Below are 20,397 nucleotides of genomic sequence, written 5' to 3'. Positions count from 1 at the left end.
TCAGGTGTTTGATTAAGAGGAAATTCCAAATTTATGAATGGATTATGTATCTATCCTGTATTCCTTTTAACTTAGAGACTCTGGACCCACATTTCTATAGAAATGATGGTATAAATTCCACACCAAATATATTATAAATAAAAAATTAAATTTCCATGATAGTCCACAGTAATAATTAGCTCATTCCTAAGTAAAAAAGTCCTTGATTTTTTTTTTCCTTTTTAAAAAATCTTACGTATTTTTACATTTTGGCATTTCTAAAAGCAAGATTAATCTTAAATTTGATTTGTTTATATTGTGTGTTGACTTTCTTTTCTCCTGAAAAGCTGTTTATGGTACATATTACCATTATCTCCAATGGTGTCTTAAATCTTAAACATCAAACTTCCTCCTACTCTATGGCTTCCCTCTGGCTGTGGACCTCTTTCCTTCCCTTTACAGCCAAGTTTCCTTTAAGGATATTTGCACATTTCCTATTGAATAGAGGTATTAAGATTTATGCAACTTGTTCCCTTTTAATGGACATTTAAGTTATGAATCAAATTACTATTAAAATATGCTCTAGTGAAAATCCTTGAACAAATTATCTTTGTACATTAGTGAACATATTCTGTAGAATGGAATTCTAGAAATGAAATTATTGGGTCTAAAAAAGTGCACGTTATGGTTTGAACTATGTACACTCAAAAATCCATGTTGAAATCCTAACCCCCAGTACCTTGGAATGTAACCTTATTTGGCGATGGGCATCTTTATAGACCAAGTTAAAATGAGGGCATCAGGGTGGGTTCTAATCCAGTATGTCTGGTGTCCTTTTAAGAGGAAATCTGAACAGAGACATGCACAGAAGGAAGATGATGTGAAGATACAGGAAAATGCCATGTAAACATGAAGACAGTCATCTACAAGCCAAGAAGAGACATTTGGAACAGAGCTTTTCTTCACAACCCTAGGAAGGAACCAATCCTGCCAATATCTTTTTTTGAACTTCTGGCCTCCAGAACCATGACACAATAAATATCTGTTGTTTAAGTCACCCAGTTGGTGGTACTGTTATGGCAGCCCTAGAAAACTGATGTAGTACTCCCCTCCCCAAATGGCGGGTGACAACATCCCTTAACCGACCTTGTAGGAGAGCAACTTCCCCCCCGACACCTCACTGATACCGAACAATCAATTTTTGCCATGCTTTGCTAATTCTGAAGACAAATAAATGGCATCTCTTTTTAATGCATACTTCTTTGATTTTTTAATACAGATTTAGTACATTTCTGGGGTTTTACTTTCTTTTATTTTACAATATCTAAAATGGATTCAAATGGATTGACACTATCAAATAACCATTTACATCTACTATATGATTTCAATATAGTTTGATACAATGATAAAAAATAAAATGATTAAACAATATATTTAACTTAAAAATTTTTAGCTAATTCATTTATTGACAACCTACTGCAAAATTTTCATTCTCTAGAATTATCATATGTATTAAGAAGTATAAAGGAAAAAGCTAAACAGTTGGAAACTACAAACTTAAAAGCAAAGTTAATTTTGTACTTATAGTATGAGATATTAAGTCCCATATCCAAAAATCCAATTTGTCATATATTAAGGATTATGCTTTTGAAGTAAGTTCATTACTGACATTACTATTGGAACTGCACTATAATTTTATACACAAAGTTCTAAAATAACATCACAGAGTATAGGAGCATCTATCTTAGTAACATTAAAAAAAAAATATACCTTGTAGGGTGGCAATATTGATTTAAAAATTGTTTCCTGAAACAATAATCAGTGAGGCATATTTGTTGCCAATCACTCTTTTGTTAATATGCTTATCCTGTTTGAGGATTATTTTCCATCTTCTTTCACTGATTCATTTCGGCCTTTGCATGAGTTAAGAGGTGCGCTTTCATGTTATTTGACTGAATAAACTTCTTGCGACAGCCTTCAAAGGGACATACAAAAGGTTTCTCCCCAGTGTGGATGCGCACATGTGTACGCAAATTGAAGGACAGGGAAAAACGTTTTCCGCACCCTTCAAAAGTACACGGAAATGGCTTCTCTCCAGTATGAACCAGAAAATGTCTTTTTAGTTTTGCACTCTCCTTGAAGGCTTTCCCACATTCTGCACATACGTGATCTCGGGGACTATGAACCCGGAGATGCTTTCTCAGGGATGCTCTATTCTTGAACTCTCTTATGCATCCACTCTGAGGACAAACAATTTTTTCTGGAGCATCATATTCTTTATTTGTACTTGGCTTCATTTTAGTGCATGCTGTGAGCTGTTGAGGATCTGAAAAGTCAGTGCTGGGTATTTCTCCAGGAGGAAGCTTCTTGCCTGTCATGTACTCAGAAGACTCAAGAAGTGAATTCTCTCCACCAAACTGTTGAGGAAGTTCTTGTTTTGCCCCCTTTTTCATGTATTCCAAGGAACGTTCAAGAAGTGAGCTTGCCGTAAGAGCCTGTTGAGAAAGCTCTTGTTCTGATCCTTCTTTCAGACAGTCAAAGGACTTAAGAAGTGAGTCCTCTTCCGTGATAGGTTCAGAAAACTCACCTCTTATTATGCATTCTATATAACAGTCAGAGAAGGAATCCTCTTCAACAACCCGAAAGCTAGTCTCATAGCACACATCCTCATCACATGAGGTCCACATTGTGTCAGGAGGTTCCTGCTGGGCTGGTGGTGACTTGTCCCCACTGACAGCTCTTCTACCAAGCCCTTTCTGGCCACGTGTCTTTTCCCTTTTCTTCAGTTTCTGGTCCATGTCGTCCTGCTAGCTCCCTCCGTGAAGGTTTGCACCAGGATAGAGCAACCACTTCTGGGTAGGAGTGATCTACGTGAATTGTTTTCAGCAAGCACCTGTTTGAGATAGTAGTCATTAGGTAAAATATATTCCAAAATTAGAGCCATTGTCAGAAAATGACCTCAAAAAATGGCCTAGAACTCACTTTCCAATAACAGAATCACTACATTTACATCTTTGACTAACTCTGCAAGAGACTAAGAGAATTAGCTGTGACATATGTACGTAAGACATGGGTCATAACCTTTTCTTTTCTGGGTATCCCCCATAAGTTATCTGACCTCCCTAATTGATCACCTAACGTTCATTGGGCACTCACTATGTGCTTGCCCTATTCTAGGCTACTGATGGGTTGAGACATACCAGTGAATAGATATACTATACCAAATATGTAATGTATGCCCCATGGAGTATACAACATAAATAAGTAATGTACATCATATGTTCTAAGGCAAAGCGCTATAGAATAAGCCAAGGGACCGGTAGAAAGCAGGGATTTGCAATTTTAAATAGGGAGCTCCAGGTAAATCTTGACTGAGGTAGTGGCAGCTGACTAAAAATTTAAAGGAGGTGAGGGAGCAAGATATGTCTATTCTTATGTAACACTTCTGTGAAATTCAAATTAAATACTGCATTTAAAGTGCTTAGCACAGTTCATGGCATAGACCAAATGCTGACCACTCCTGTGAGCTACTGTTAGTTTATCTTTGTATTCATTCTATAAGTAGATGTTGGATCCTGCTAAGTGCCAGGTACTATTCTAGACCAAGGGCAGCAAACTTTTTCTATAAAGAGCCTGATTTAAACTTTGTGGGCCCTAGGGCCTATGTCATAGCTATTCAATCTCACTGTAGCACAGAAGCAGCTACAGACAGTACACAGAGGATGGGCAATGCACAGCAGAGACTGATTTGGTGCATGGCTGTAGTTTGCCCACCCTTGTTCTATAAGATGGGGATCCAGAGAATAAGCCATGTGAAATCTATGCATTGCCATCTCTTATAAGTGCGCGTCAAAATAAAGGCACAGGGGAATTCGAGTGGTTTTTGATCCTTTTCTTAAAAATCTAAAAGTAGTACTATGAAAGTTACAGCATGAATATACTATATTCTTTCTAAGAGTCCTTTGCTTAATGTTACAATTGTGTCTTATAAAAGATCTCTTAATTTCAGCATCCTGCTGTCCTGCTGTAGGAACAAAAATTAAATGCTTTTAAAAAGGAGCAAATGTGAAAGTACTGGAATGAAAATCAACAGCTTGAAAATGTTTTTAAATAGCCACATTAAAAAATGCCACCTCGGGACTTCTCTGGCGGCCCAGTGGTTAAGACTTTGCCTTCCAGTGCAGGGGGTGCGAGTTTGATCCCTGGTCGGGGAGCTAGGATCCCACGTGCCTCGTGGCCAAAAAAAAAAAAAAAAAAAAAAGCCACCTCAAAAAGTTTGTGCCATTTACTTTTGGTAAAATAATACATAGAATGAAAACAAAACATGCTTTTATGCCTTCTTAAACACTATATATACACATATATTTATATATGTAAATATATACTATATAAATTACAAATTAAATAAATTATATATTTACTTATATAAAATATATATGAATGTTATCTATGATATTTAAAAACTGCTGAGAGATTTTTAAATGTCTTCTTAAGCATTTATATATACATATTTACGAATAAATATATAATATTTTCATGATATATATTTAACTAAGTATAAGTCAAATATTTATATATAAATTGCTCAGGGAAGAGGTTTAAATGTTTTGTTAAATATATGCATATATTATATAAATAAATATATATTTCTATGTAATATACATACTCATGTTTAAAAAGACATTTAAACCTCTTCCCTTACCAATTGAAATGCATGTTTTGCTTTTATTGTATTTTTTTTCTTTTGCCAAGAATAGATAGTACGATTCTTTTGAGGAGGTTATTTTTAAATGTGGCTATTTAAAAATATTTTCAGGGACTTCCCTGGCAGTCCAGTGGTTAAGACTTCACCTTCCAGTGCAGGGGGTGCAGGTTCGATCCCTGGTCGGGGAGCTGAGATCCCACATGCCTCATGTCCAAAAAACCAAAACATAAAATGGAAGCAATATTGTAGCAAATTCAGTAAAGACTTTAAAGATGATCCACATCAAAAAAAATCTTAAAAAAAATATGTTCAAGCTGTTTGTATGTTATATTCCTAATATATAATATATAATGTTAGTGGCACAAGCTGTTTGTTATATTCCTAATATATAATATATAATGTTAGTGGCACAAGTGTTATTATTTATTCTGTCCTTTATAAAGGTGAAATAAACCAGGGAGACTGTATCCAGCAATATTTGCCTAACAAAATCATGCTCTCATAGCTAAAAAATAATTTTCATTTCATTTTGTATTAGTGCATATAGCAAGCACCTTTGGAGCAAAATTGCTAGATCTAAAGTTTAAGTAGGAAAGAACACAACAGTTCCCTCCCTCAGTTAGTCATTTAAAATAGCTACAATTGGTTTGATTCCAGCTTTTCTCTCCAGACTTATCTCTTTTCATCTCCAGCCATAATAAAGTCTCCTTCCAATAAAGTGCCATGCTCTTTCCTCTCGACAAAATACTACCTACCCTCATATTGTACACCTGTAACTTAAATAATATTGCTGTATATCAACTACATTTCAATTAAAAAAAAAAACTAGGATAAATACCAAACTATAGAATTAAAAAAAAAACAAACTACCCACTCTCAATCCTCCTTACCATATGAGCATGTGCACAGATGGGGCATGCAGAGGTTTACTTCCCACCTACATTTCAGATCTCTGCCTAAACGCCACTTGCTCAGGCAAGCTTCCCTTGATTCTTAGTCTCAATTAGATCCCCAGGCTAAACGCTCTCCTAGCTCCCCATTTTACACTGACCACAGCCCCTTGGTTCTGATTATTTAAGCCCTGTCTTACCTACTAGACTGTAAGCTTTAAGAGAGCAAGGGCCTCTCCTGTCTTATTCACATGCCTCAGCACTTACTAGATTTGTCTAATGAAATGAATTGATGAATATGCATTTAGTCGTCAGACTGGTGATATCTGATTTAGCAATCCTATAAAATTAATTTACTAGAAATTCATTTGGGATATTAGGCATGCTTAAGGTAGAAGTTTCATAAAGTTGTCTATCAGTGATGCCAAGGTGTTATCTAGTACAACATCTCCTATGAGATCAGGGTTGAGAGAAAGGTATTTTCTTTATGAATTTACCAGGGTCCAAGTACAGCCCTTACCTTTCTAAACTAGATTCTTATTTGTCAGATGTCTGAGCATTATGCCATTTCTCACACAATATGCAAGCTTGTGAGAACAATGTATAAATTGAAATGGTAACTTATTAATTTATTATGAGAATACTCCTGTTGATATAACTACATTCTCCTTTGGTAGAAATAACCACATGGAAAACGTAATGGTTAAACATAGTATAGGATGTTACAAGAATTACTTAATGGCATGAGACTATATACTATATTTTGTATTTCTCAAATTGTGATAGAAGTAGTTCCAAGGGTGCATCATTTACTTATTCAATCATTTGACAAATATTTCGTACCAAACTTTGTTCTAGGTGCTAACCCTTTTTAAAAATTCTTTTTAAATTAAAAAAATTTTTTTTTCCTTTTAAATTTTTGGCCGTGCTGCCCGGCTTGCGGGATCTTGGTTCCCCCATCAAGGATGGAACCTGGGGCCACAGCAATGAAAGCCAGGAGTCCTAACCACTGGACCACCAGGGAATTCCCGCGGTGCTGACCCTTAGAGCAGCGAAAAAGATAAAGTCCCTGGTTTTCATATCATTTTTATCTGTGTGAGACAGAAATGTAAATAAAGTTTTTATAAAATGGTAAATAAAATTTCAGGTTGAGAAAAATGCTATGAAATGAAACCAATAAGAGGAAAAACAGGGGAGGCTATCTTTAAAAAGAATGTCTGTAAAGGCCTCCAAGGAAGCATTAGACCCAGACCTGAAAAAGAAGAAAAGTATTAGCCAGTTGAAAGAGGTGGAAGAAGAGAGTTCTTTCCAAGCTGCAACAGAAAGCACAAAGGGATTAGCTTGCTGGACGGCAATGAAAGCCATGCTTATTACACAAAATGGCGGGCAAAGACCATAGAGGTCTGAGATAAGGTTGAGGACGGTGCAGGAGGGAGCCATTTGCATGTCATTCCCAAACCAGTGGGAACCATTAAGGGGTTTCTTTCAAACAAGGAAATTAGCACGCTGTGATTTAGGTTAAAAGACTACTCAGGCTGATTTGTGAAGAATGGATTAAGGGAGGCAAGAGTGAAAGCAAAAAAAAAAATCCCTCAGGCTATTTAGTAATCTAGGAAAAGAATGTTGGTGGTTTGGAGCATGTGGTAGCAGCGGAGCTGAAATGGAGGGAGAGAGGGAAAATGGAGAGAGAGCCTTCCAAACTTGCTGTTGGGTTGGATAAAGGGGGTAAGAGAAACAGGAAGCAAGAATGAGTGAATAGTCCAATTTTTTGCTCAAGTAATTGGGTGGATGGTAGTGCCATTTGCAGAGATAATTGAAGAGGAAAGAAAGGAAAATAAGTTTACTCTTTATAATAAATAATTTAAACATTTTAGCATAAAATAGACGGAGCCATTTCTTGCAATGAGATACAATATTTATACAAAGTTTTACAATACAATTTTATACAATTTTTTAAAACTAAATTTAAAAATGCAACTTCAAGGAAAATTCAACCAGGAATCTGCTTTCTTGAAAGTGTATTTACTTTCCTCCTTTACGTTTTGAAAGTTTGAGGTCAGTGGCCCAAATAGCTGTAGGTAAACGCCGTTTAAACACTAGAAGTCTACTGGCCAAGGTCCACTCCCCACCTGGTTCTAGGATGATAAAACGCTTCCCATTTGTGCTTTTCAAAATCTTTTTGATCGGGATCTACGGTTAAAAATCCATCCTAAGTAGTGAGCTCAATACACACACCGTCTCCAATAGCTGAAAAAAGCAGTTCCATGGAACAAGACTTACCCATGCTACCGCGAAGCACTCTGCTATTCCAATTCCTTTCAAAGATAAGACGTAGAAGAAACTGCTACTCCTGCTCCCGACAGCTGTTGGAATCAACCTTTCTTTGCGCTCCGCCGGTTGGACCCACCCTCCTTTTGATGGACACATTGTCATCAGGCTACACCTACTTTTCAACTCTGCCTTGATTAGTTGAATTTCCAAGGAAAGGCTCTACCAACCTTGTGAAGGTCGAGGGATCAGGCAGCGGTGGGCGTGGAGGTGGGTGTGGCTCAGCGCCGGGCCCGGGTGGGGTTGGCCGCCGGACCTACCAGCGCGTGGTCACATTCAACCAAGAGCCGGGGGGCAGGGGCGACTCCCCCCCACGCCCCCACCCCGTACTCCTCACCCCGCGCCGCAGTCATTGGGCCTCCGCCACGTGAGAAAACCTCTTTGAACCCCCATCGCCCAGTTTTAGCAAGAAGTAGGCACTCAGTAAATCTCTACTGAACAAATGAACGTAAGTATAATCAAATTTAAGCAGTTATATATCAATGAAAGAAAATCAATTTTGGTGGAGGCAGTTTTTACCCCGTGTAATGCACACCTCGCCTTTCCCTGTGCCTTCTCTTCTCTTCCCCCAAACTTCACCCCCATCTCACCCTACCCCCAGTCGCAGAGAAACTCCTATTAGTGCTTTTTCTTTTTCAGCCATTATGTGACTGTTCGTGTCTCTAAAGGTAACACAACTCACTTTGAAAGCACCAATCAACGCTCACCATTGGCCATGGTCTAGTGAAGTTTAATAGTTTGTATAAGTACACAGACCATTAAAACAAAAACCAAATCAGCGTTTAAAAGCCTCTTAAATTTTCACTTGATGCTTGCCTGCAATTCACATATATATCTGGGAGCAGTTCTCCACTCTTTTTTTGGGGGGGGGGTTTATTTTAGAATAAATGCCAGTGAAAAAAATAAAAGATCGTTTCCAATAGGGGAAATATTAAACTTTTAAAAAATGTATTATTTCCTGATCTCCCCCAGTAGGCATATCAGGTCCCGTCCATTTGATATCGATGTTATATAAAACTTCCTTAGCTCTTTACCTTAAGATATTTTTATTTGCAGGTGAATTTCTGAAGGCAGGAATTGTGAGAAACTACTTCTCTCTTGTTCTCTGTGATGCACTGCTATGGTCTCTAGAAACTGCACAGACAAGTTATCAGAGCAGGTTTGAACCAGATGTGTGTGTGTGTGATAAAAATGTTAATGTTTTGGGTTTCAAAAAGAAATACAACTTCAAGGAGCCAAAGAATCCTGAGAAGAGCATTCTTTCCAAATCTTTAAATGGCAATGTCATTGGTCATTGGAAGTCCCTTTCCTCACTGGAGGCTCTCTCTATAAATCTATATAAAATGTCATCATTATCACTTATATATGTAAATGATACATATAATGATATATACACAGAATGTAAATATCACTTATGTATATATGATATATTTATATATAGGATGACATATATATATGTAGAGAGAGAGAGAGAGAAATACACACATATAACTAAAGCCAAAGATCCTTTTTTTCATCTAACTCTTGAATCTTATTCGCTAGACCACACCTTTTTGTTATCACTCCCGTAACTTCTGAGACAGTGCATACAATCAACAAGATTAATTCCCTTCCCCAATCTGGTCACTTGGTTTGTGTTAATGTAGCTCTGCTTGTAAGCTGGAGACTACATGTTTAGAAAATCTAAATTTGCATTTCACACTACACCTCTTACATAAATTATTTTTCCTCCCATTTTGTTTTAGCTTTCCTTTCCATGGGCCTAGAGAAGTAAATCAAAAAGAAGGAACTCATCTGTTGTCATATGAACCCCGCTCAGGGGAAATTGAATTCCTCCAAAATGAGCTAGGGAACCAATTAAACCCTGAAACAAAAATGGGCTGCCTTTTGAAATTGATACAAAGAGGGTGGTTGATGGAAACAAGCAGCTTTTTGGATTGCTAGAGTTTTAGTCATAGTAATTCTTCTAAGAATAACATTTTAGCTGGTTTTTAAAAAAATTTTAGTTTGACAATTTATTTCTGTGTTACCAACTAATATTTCCCTTAAAACGTCTTAGAATTCAGAAACTACAAATGTGCTCTAATTCACTCTACACATATTTAAGTTTCTCCCCCAGTCAAGCCATTGTTCTGGATCCTGGGGATATGTATCCCAGGCCTCCTGCAATTTTCAGGCTGAAGTTGCAGGACCAGAACTAGGGTGAGGCATGTAACTTACTGGTTTTCTGCAAAAATATTTGAGGGGTGTCCTAAAATTCAGTTAAGATTAATAATATTTTAATGCAATATTTAAACAATAAAATTAGTGCAAAAATTCATGATGAACAAGATATTAAAAATTTAAATAAAGACAATGAAGTAATCACGCTTTGTAAATATTGAAATGCAGCTATTGTTAGGACAATGAAGCGTAGGTATTGGGTGTTATGAGAGCCCAGAATAGGAGACTGTGACGGAATCAGGAAGTTCAGGAAGATCTCCCTAGAGCTGCTGTGATCTGAAGGTGGTCAGCTGAGAGGGCACATCTCCCTGACAGTGGATGGAATACCTATGAAGGCAAGGGGAACAAGAGGGGATGTGCAGTGCCAGACCCCCAGGCCTTGTAGGTCATGGTAAGAAGTTAGATCTTCATGCCAAGAGGAATGGGAATGGAATATTTTAAGAACACATGTGTCATGTATAGTCAATGCATATTAACCTTAAACTTGTAAAACATTGTTTCATTGTTGGAGCTTCAGTCTATCTCTATTTGACTTAGCGAATTAAATGTTTTACATGCAATGTCTCATTTTATCTTGAAATCAGATTTACAAAATGACTATATTACTATTATTATTATTATCATAGTTTTATTAGTATTTTAACATGAGAATTCTGAGGCACAAAGAAAGTTTACACACTGGTAAGTAGCTAAACTCAGATTAGAACTTGAGTGTGCTTGATTCTTTGAGATATAGCATTTTATATTATATTGTGGTATTTTACAAACTCCATGGGTATAGCTTTCATAAAAAGCCTAGTGCATTATTATTTTCTGTAATTTATAATGCCTTTTTACATACTTATTTGATCTTGATAGAAAGCCTATGAGTTGTTATTGCCTATTTTATGGATAAGGAAATGGGAAGTCAGTAATGACAAATGCCTATTCAAAGCCACAGAGGTATTAGTTTATGGGCCAGAGTTTACAACCTAAGTCTTGCTATCTTGACACAAAGTTTAAAGGCAAAGTTAATTTTCCAAGTTCAGTCAGTTGTTTAAAGAGCTTTTGAAATGTAGTTTTAGAGTTTCCATTCAGAAAAACCCAGTCAATAATAAATGTTTCTGCTTGGAATTTGATGTCTTAGTAGAATAAGATTTTTATGAGGGTATATTCAGGTACATTTTGACTGCATTTTTTAAAAAAACTGAGATGTAATTAACATATAACATATGTGTTGCAAGTGCACAACGTTTGCACTTGATATATGCAAGTTTGATATATGTCTGTATTGCAAAATGACCACTGCAATAAGTCTAGTTAAATCCATCTAGTTAACTTTTATGTGTACAAAGTTACAAAATTTTTTTCTTGTGATGCGAACTTTTAAGATCTATTCTCTTAGCAACTTTCAAATACACGTACAACACAGTATTATTAACTATAGTCACCATTACATCCTCAGGACTTGTTTTATAACTAGAAATTTGTACCATTTGACCACCTTTACCAGGCTGGGGGTGGGGGATGAGTGGGCATGGGGGGCATAAAATGGGAGAAGATGGGCTCTGCATTAAAACAAAATCTAAATGGAAGCTGTTTGGTACTTCACACTGAGCAGAATGAGACTTGTATCCAAATCTCGTATATTTTCAGCAGTCTTTAAGCTCTTTAGATGAAAGCTATAACCACATAAACATTGTCATGTTTCATTTTCTTTGTGAGAATTTAGCAGTGAGCTTCAATGCAGGAGCTAAAGGCTATTTTTTAGACCACAGATTCTCCTTGGACTTTGACAATGATCCGTGAATGTTATTATTTGGCAGTTTCATAAGATCCTTTCTTCCTCTTAAGAATGGACTATCCACATAATTCCCTTCTATTAAGGGACCTATTAAAATTGGGCTCACCTGGAGAAAATTTCAGAGCTTGATCTAACTTACTTTAGGTAATTTCTCATTTTTCCATAAAAATTTATGAGTCAACCTCAGATGTGTTTTTTTTTTAACTTTTTTTTTTTTTTTTATATTTGGCTGTGTTGGGTCTTTGTTGCTGCGTGCGGGCTTTCTCTAGTTGTGGCGAGCGGGGACTACTCTTTGTTGCGGTGCGCGGGCTTCTCATTGTGGTGGCTTCTCTTGTTGCAGAGCATGGGCTCTAGGTGCACAAGCTTCAGTAGTTGTGGCGCACGGGCTCAGTAGTTGTGGCTCGCGGGCTCTAGAGCGCAGGCTCAGTAGTTGTAGTGCACAGGCTTAGTTGCTCCGTGGCATGTGAGATCTTCCCGGACCAGGGATCCAACCCGTGTCCCCTGCATTGGCAGGCGGATTCTTAACCACTGCGCCACCAGGGAAGCCCTAAACTTTCTTATTTTGAAGTATTTGGGGGTTTATGGAAGAGCTGCAAAGACAATACAGGGAGTTCTCATATTTCTCTTCCCCAGCTTCCCTTAATGTTAACATCTTACACGACCAGTGTACATTTAGCAAGATGAAGAAATCAACATTGGTACGATACTATTAACTAAACTCCAGATTTTATTTGGACTTTGCCAGTTTTTCCAATAATCCTTTTTAAAAAAAATCTGTTCTAGTATCCAATCTAGATTCCATTTTGTATTTAGAACATAGTTAATGCACAGACATGAGCTCCACAATCTAACCCCAGTTCTAGCCCAGAAAATGTAATTTTTGTCTTGGAATATCCTAACATCACCCCTCCCATAAAATTCACCCCGACCTTGATTCCAAGCTTATACCTCTCTTAAGACTCAAATCAAGCATCACCACCTCTCAGGAAACCTTTCTTTTGGAAACTCAATGCCATCTCTCCCTATATAGAGTTACCTTGGCTTTTAGGAATATATTCTATATGATATAATCAGCCATTTAACATTACCTTTAGAGATTTTTTTGTATGTGTAATGTGGTAAGTAGAAAACCAATAAAATGCGTATCTGTATAGGAGAAGATCATTGTGGCACATTGGATGCTCCAGGCTTTTTAAGGTCTATATATACTCTAAATAGGAATATGGTAGGACAGTTTGGTTACTGTTTTGTATTATTTTTGAAGTGGTGAGAATAAATAATGAATGTCAGCCTGTAAGTATTACTGGTTCTGCCTTATTTGGGCAAAAAAAAAAAGAAATGTATTAAAAAATAATTGTGGACTACACAGTCATAAATAATCATTTTTGTTTTTGTTTGTTTTTTTGGAATTTTTAAGATCTAAATTCATGTTGTTCAAACTATGACTTGGAATCACTGGGTGAGTATTTTGTTATTGCCAAAAAAGTTTGAAAAATGCAGCTCTAAATAATTTGTTTACATATATGGTTAGAAGTGTATCAAAATGGGTAAATATGTAAACATCAGTGCTTCAAACAATCTTTGCTTTATTTATTTATTTATTGAAGTAGAGTTGATTTGCAATGCTGTGCCAATCTCTGCTTTTACACATAGAGACGTTCTTTTTCATATTCTTTTCCATCATGGTTTATCGCAGGAGATTGGATATAGTTCCCTGTGCTATACAATAGCACCTTGTTTATCCATTCTAAATGTAATAGTTTGCATCTCCCAACCCCAAACTCTCACTCCATCCCTCTCTCTTCCCTCCTCCCCCTTGGCAACCACAAGTCTGTTCTCTATGTCTATGACTGTTTCTGTTTTGTAGATAGGTTCATTTGTGCCATATTTTAGATTCCACATGTAAGTGGTATCATGTGGTATTTGTCTTTCTCTTTCTGACTTACTTCACTTAGTATGAGAATCTCTAGTTGCATCCATGTTGCTGCAAATGGCATTATTTCGTTCTTTTTTATGGCTGAGTAGTTTTCCATAAACAATCTTTATTTAGAACTTAAATACTTCATGTTTTCTTTTTTAGCTAAAACTCCCAAATGTGCTATAATACAAGTTGGTTTAGGTAATCTACTTTATATAATTAGACAGTGTAGGTCCTCATTTCTCCAGTTATACTTTACTGTTCTGTCCCCAAGAAAATGAAGTATATAAGAATTAGTTTTTTAGCTACATCCATCTTTTTGGCTTGCAACATTTAATATTTTGAGTAGTTTGTTAAAATTGTAGAAAGCCGTAGAATGTAACACAGTAGAACCCAGAAACAGGCCTGTACACATGGGATAACCTGACAGATCTACATTCCCCCAAACTTTATGTTCAAGTCTAATCCCCAGTGTGATGGCATTTGGAGGTGGCACCTTTGGGAAGTAATTGGGTCATGAAGGTGGAGCCCTTATGGTTGGGATTAGCGCCCTTATGAAAAGAAGCCAAGAGCTGGCTTATTCTCTTTCCGTCACTGTGAGGATACAATGAGAAGTTGGCTGTCCGCAACTCAGAAGAGGGCTTTCACCAGAACCAGCCGTGCTGATGCCATAATCTTGGGCTTTCAGCCTCTAGAACTATGAGAAGTAAATACCAGTTGATGGTATTTTATTATAGCAGCCTGATTTGACTAAGGCACTAACTCATGATAAAGGTGACAGTGGGAAAAGACTAGTATTTTCAGAAACAATACTGAGACAGCTATAAATGTGGCAAAAAAAGAATCTTGACTCCTAACTCACATTGCACACATAAATAAGTTCCAGACTGTAGCTATAACTATGGATTGTAGATATAATTGTGGAAGGTAAATACAGCTTTGAGAACGAAATGGAAGAATAGCTTCTTAAATTTGGGGTTGAGAATGATTTCTTATTCGATATACAAAAGTACTGAATATAAAGGAAAAGAAAGAGATAAGTTGGATGAGATTGAAATTATGAACTTTAAGAGGTACCACTGAAAGAATGAAAAGGTATATCCCAGTAATTTTTTAAAAAAAGGTAAATAAGATGCTGCTTTCCCCAATGGTTTTCCATCTCCTTTAGAAAAAAATCCAAATTCCTTCCTATCTTAGAAGACACCATGTGATCTGGTCTCCACCCACCCTCCTGCCTTAACTGTGCTCCTTTTCCTCTCAAGCCAAACCATCATCCTTGTTCTTCCACGGCTTATCTTTCTTCTTTCTGAAGTTGGAGACCCCAGATTATCACAAACCTGGTTCTTTGCTTCATTCTGATTTCAGCTTCAGTGGTAGGGAGGGACCAGTGTACATGAGTTTCCTCAAATGCTAGGGTATCTCCATTTCCTTCATGACACTTTTCACTATAGAAGGTATTATTAACTGCCCTAGTGCTGGAGGAGAGTACAGGTAGAAGAGAGGCAACCCAGGACCAAATTTCAATTGCCCCACTTAAAGTGTAGTCTGTAAATAACAGAGGACAAAGTATAACATGAGTGGATTTTCTGCATAGTACTCATCAAGTTTCTTCAGTTCTGCTGGGATTTTTTGGACGAATACAAAGGCTCCTAGCAGAGGTTTCAGGGTATATGTTTACTTTTCTACAGAGGGAGCCAAGAAACCACTGCCATGGTAGCATACCAGCAAGGTGTTTCTTGCTGACCTAGTCCAGGAATTCTTTGGTCTTGGAATGGGTCTCAGACGTGCCTTACTGGGTAAGAATCACTTGTAGCCTCTAGTATGGGAATTCTCCTTTCCGTCCCCTAGGGTTTCACCCACAATGTCCAGGCATAAAATTCAAGAGAGATAAGTATTTTAAGAAATTGTCATAGAAAAGAATTCTCAAGTCTCAAGAGAAAATAATTTTAGCTATGGTACCAGCTAAGACCATATTCTTAGATCGCCTTTTTCTGAACTCTTCTCCTATGTGTACCTGCTCCCCTCATTTCTTTACCAGTGTCATATTCTTACCGTCTGAGTCATTTGGATTAAGTCTCTTTAATGTTTCTAAATATTCTTTTACCATTCTCCTTACAGTATGTTCAGAGAGATAGTAAAATTGTATATTTAATATTCTTTCAGTGTTGCCACTTTATTTCTGATGACATTGAATGGCTTCTGCTTTCTCAAACAAAGGTGTCCCTGGGCATTTATGTCCTCTCTGCATAAGTGCCAAGGCCTCTAAACAGACACTCTGCAGCCAATCTCTTGTCTTTTTAATCCATTATTCCTACTACAACCACTTATATTCCTGAAACACTGATGATATATCTTTTGCTTCCATGACAATTTTGAATAGGTTCTAAAGCATAACAACAACAAAAAAAAGCAGAGGCTTTAGCATGTTTTTGAAGCCTTCTCTAATCTGGTTCCAATATCTTCTTCCCTTTTACTATCTACATATTAAACTATTCCAGAATTTGTCTATCTTTGGCACTTGGTCTGAATCTGGACCGCTGCCTACCATAATAAGAAAGGTTTTTACATTTTTAAATGATTGAACAAAAAAAATCAAAAGAAGAGTAATATTTCCTGGAATTGAAGATTATGTGAAATTAAAAGCTCAGTAACCATAAATAGAATGTTACTGAAACAGAACCATGCCTATTTCTAAACCTATTGGATATACCTGCTTTTTGCACTACAACAGCAGAGTTGAGTAACTATAACACAAAACCTAAAATATTTATTATCTGGCCCTTTATAGAAAAAAACCTTACTGACCCCTGAACTATTCCATTTTAGCTAAATAGAGCAGGCTCATCTACAGAATTCTGCTGTTGTTTATGTGTATCCTTAGGACTGAGCCAGTTATTTTAGCTTTCTATTTTCTCTTCACACCTGTTACTCCACACCATGGGATAAGTGTTCACCTTTTTCCTCTTTGCTTCCTCCAAACTTTTCTCTTTTCCTATGCCTCACACTAACCAGCTTTTTTGAAGCTTAAGATATCAGACTGTATTAGTCACCACTACTCTTTGATGCAGTCAGATCTAAATATCCCAGTACTAATCTTGGTTACTGCAATATCCACATGGATGATTCTTCCTCACCTCAGCCACCTCATGGTTCAAACTTATCATTACCTGTAACTGCACTGGATTCATATTCTCAATTAAAAGCATCACAGTGTGTGATCATCACTCCAGTCTTCCTGGATCACTTCCAGTACGTCTAATCCAACAGTCTGCAATCCAGCAACTCTCCATCGTTTCACTGTCCCTTACTGCTCTTGTTCTCACTTCCTGTCTAGTCCATCTTAGATTACATGGCCCATTATTTTATTAATTCCCTGATGTACACAGGTCATAATCCTTCATCCCAAACCCCTGAGGTCTAATCTATTTCCAGATTCAGATTAAAAACAAATTATAGAATGATAGTATATTCCCTATACCATATTATATCTGCAGTGAAACTGATGATTATGCCTAAATAAGTGGGATCAGTAAAGGCTCTGAATAGTTTTGTGTCTATTCAAGTTGAATTTTGTTTCCAAATGAGTTGTGAACAACCTTATGAAAACAAAACAAAACTTTCCTTTTTCCATGCTCTTTTTGGATTATGGAATTGCAGAAAGGGATGTGGACCTGGGCCTTAAACTTCCTTGTTCCATTCTCAGTCCATTTTCTTCTCCAGTAAAGCTGCCACCCTGCTTAAATGCAACTTGGCCTACTCTGAGCTTGCATCCAGGCAGCTGAGCAAAATGCACACCCATGCTAATGGGTCTCCGGTGAAATTATAGTCCCTGATGGAGTGGGCCCTTCGTCATGTCTAGCAACATAATGATTCTCACCAAAAGTCGTATCGCCCCCTAGAGAGTATAAGTGTTTTGTGGAGATGTTTTTGGTCTCCTGACGCTCAAGTCTGAGCATTTACATATGGGAATACATGTTATTTTATTATGCATAACTTTCCTTTTATTTCCTTATATTATGGTGAGGGCATTATATTGATTTAAAAAATATATGTAGGTAGGTTAAATTAGTTATTTTTATAATAGTTGCAAAGATGTTAAAGATATGTGTTATAAAAGGGAGTATTGGGTCTGATAGGGTTGAGAACAACCGGCAGAATCAATTTACCATCTCATGATTATTATTTATTTATATAATAAACTTTATTGGTTAGAGCAGTTTCAGGTCCAAAACAAAATTGAGTGAAGGTACAGAGATTTCCTGCATACCCCCTGCCCCCACTTATGCACACCCCCCTCCTCCAATTATCAGCATCCCCCACCAGAGTGGTACCATTTGTTACCTACATTGATGAACCTACATTGACACATCGTAATTACCCAAGGTCCATAGTTTACAATGGATTTCACTCTTGGTATTGTACATTCTGTGGGTTTGGACAATTTTACAATGACACGTATCCACTGTTACAGTATCATATAGTGTAGTTCCTCTGCCCTGAAAATCCCTGCTCATTGTTCCCTTCCCTCATGTCACGATTATTTTACATCGTCCCCTCTTTCCTCAAACATCTAACATTTTCCTCCAGTCCCTTCAGCTATCTTACTGCATTGAGAAATAAAAACAATTTGAAGAGAACCTCTATGCATTCCACCACCCAAGTCATCTACATCTATACCCAGGAACTTTGCAGCCACTTTGGTAATATAGGTGAACTGTCTGTGCTTCAATCCAGAGCTTCCTCTTCATTTATCACTGGATGCCATTTTCTCTTGACTACTCAAGGACATTATTCAAACAATTATCCTCTCTCTCATCCATCTTCGATTTTTTTCTCTTGGCTTTGGATCATTCCCATTGGCATGCAAGCACACTTGCTCTGGTAATGAGAATCCTAGAAATAATTCTCTTGACCTCACATTCCCTTAGTTGCTTTGCTCACCCAACCCATTTCCTTGGGTTTTTCTATAGAAGACTCCTGATTTTCTTTTTATTTCTTCTACTCAAATTAAGACCCACCAACAACTTCAACATCATCTAGGATGATGAAATGTATATAAAGAAATACAGACCCTGGGAGTCTGTATTCCTACTCACAGAAATACAGACTCCCAGGTCCCACTCTGGACCTATTAAATCAGAAACTGCTTTTTAGCAGGATCTCCAAGATTCACAGTGACATTAAAGTCTGAGAAACACTGATATGCAGTGCTGATTTTCAATTCTTCTCCTTTCTTTTTGACTTGAATCCACTTCAGTAAATCATTCCTTTCTACTCTCCACTGAAACAGCTCTTTTCAGGGTCACCATTTACCTCCACATTGCTAAGTCCAAAGGTCAATTTTCACTGCTCATCTTACTAGATCTATGCATCATTTGACATGGTTGGAATGTCCACTTATTGTGCCTCCTCACCTTCAAGGTCATTAACATCCTTGTGCAGGGGGCTCAATCCTTGGGCCTTTTTTCTTCCTTACACTTATTCCCCAACTGATTTTATCTAGTTCTTTCCACAGCCTTTAATACTGTCTATTGATATGGTGCCTCATGTTTCATATTTCAAGGCTTAAGTCAAATATTAACTTCTCACTGCAACATTTACAGATTCTTGTAGCAGAAATTAATCACCCTTTCTTCAAAGTGATTATTTCTATCACCTTGTACTTCTGGTTTCTCAATTTTACTTTATAGTTTATTTGTAAGCTCTTTTTGTTTTTTGTTTTTTGGCCACGCTGCACAGCATGTAGGATCTTAATTAGTTCCCCGACCAGGAATCAAACCTGAGCCCTCTGCATTGGGAGCGCGAGTCTTAACCACTGCACTGCCAGGGAAGTCCTGTAAACTCCTTGATGACAGGATTCATATCATATTCATTTATATACACCCACATTTTATTCTGCTATTAAAAAAAAGACTTTTATTGCTCATGTAACCAGTGCTCAATAAGTGCTTATTAAAGAGAAATTTTCCTTCCTTTTAGGAATGTATGATGGGCTTAAACTTTCTATGTGTAGTTTGCTCTTGGATCATGGAAATCTGCACCTACACTCCTCCCTTTATTCTCGACTAGTCTATCCTCATGAAGGCAGTCTACAGTGATCTTTTCTTGTAAAGAGCTAAAAATGTAGGCAAAAGAAGAGATAATTGAACACCAGCTGGGTTTGCAAAGCAGCCTTTTCAGATAAAATCAGTGACACCCGTAGAGTACTGCATACACAGCAACTACTTGGAGGGACACAGTCTACAGAATATATCATGGAAATTAGATCATTAGAATGTTCTTCTTTTTTTTTTTCTTTTTTTAATTTTTGAATTTTATTTAATTAATTTTTTTATACAGCAGGTTCTTATTAGTCATCAATTTTATACACATCAGTGTATACATGTCAATTCCAGTCACCCAATTCATCACACCACCCCCCCCACCCCCCCGCCGCTTTCCCCCCTTGGTGTCCATACGTTTGTTCTCTACATCTGTGTCTCAATTTCTGCCCTGCAAACCGGTTGATCTGTGCCATTTTTCTAGGTTCCACATATATGCGTTAATATACGGTATTTGTTTTTCTGACTTA

General features: G+C 37.2%; 1 protein-coding gene across 1 annotated transcript; it reads right to left on the bottom strand.

Annotated features, from left to right (window-relative positions):
* Positions 1-1,874: 1,874 nt before the first annotated feature.
* ZFP42 (ZFP42 zinc finger protein) lies at positions 1,875-2,867 on the bottom strand. The gene has a single exon (XM_061177471.1). It carries the CDS (start codon positions 2,775-2,777, stop codon positions 1,875-1,877), a length of 903 nt encoding a protein of 300 aa, XP_061033454.1. The 5' UTR covers positions 2,778-2,867.
* Positions 2,868-20,397: the final 17,530 nt, after the last annotated feature.

Source organism: Eubalaena glacialis, chromosome 20 (assembly GCF_028564815.1).
Source record: "Eubalaena glacialis isolate mEubGla1 chromosome 20, mEubGla1.1.hap2.+ XY, whole genome shotgun sequence".
Classification (NCBI taxonomy): Eukaryota; Metazoa; Chordata; class Mammalia; order Artiodactyla; family Balaenidae; genus Eubalaena; species Eubalaena glacialis.
Note: the sequence above shows the minus strand (reverse complement) of the source record. Positions and strands in the feature narration are given on the sequence as shown.

Bases quoted from the DNA above. Each gene is read 5' to 3' on its own strand.
- ZFP42 (XM_061177471.1), bottom strand. From the start codon at position 2,777: ATGGACCAGAAACTGAAGAAAAGGGAAAAGACACGTGGCCAGAAAGGG.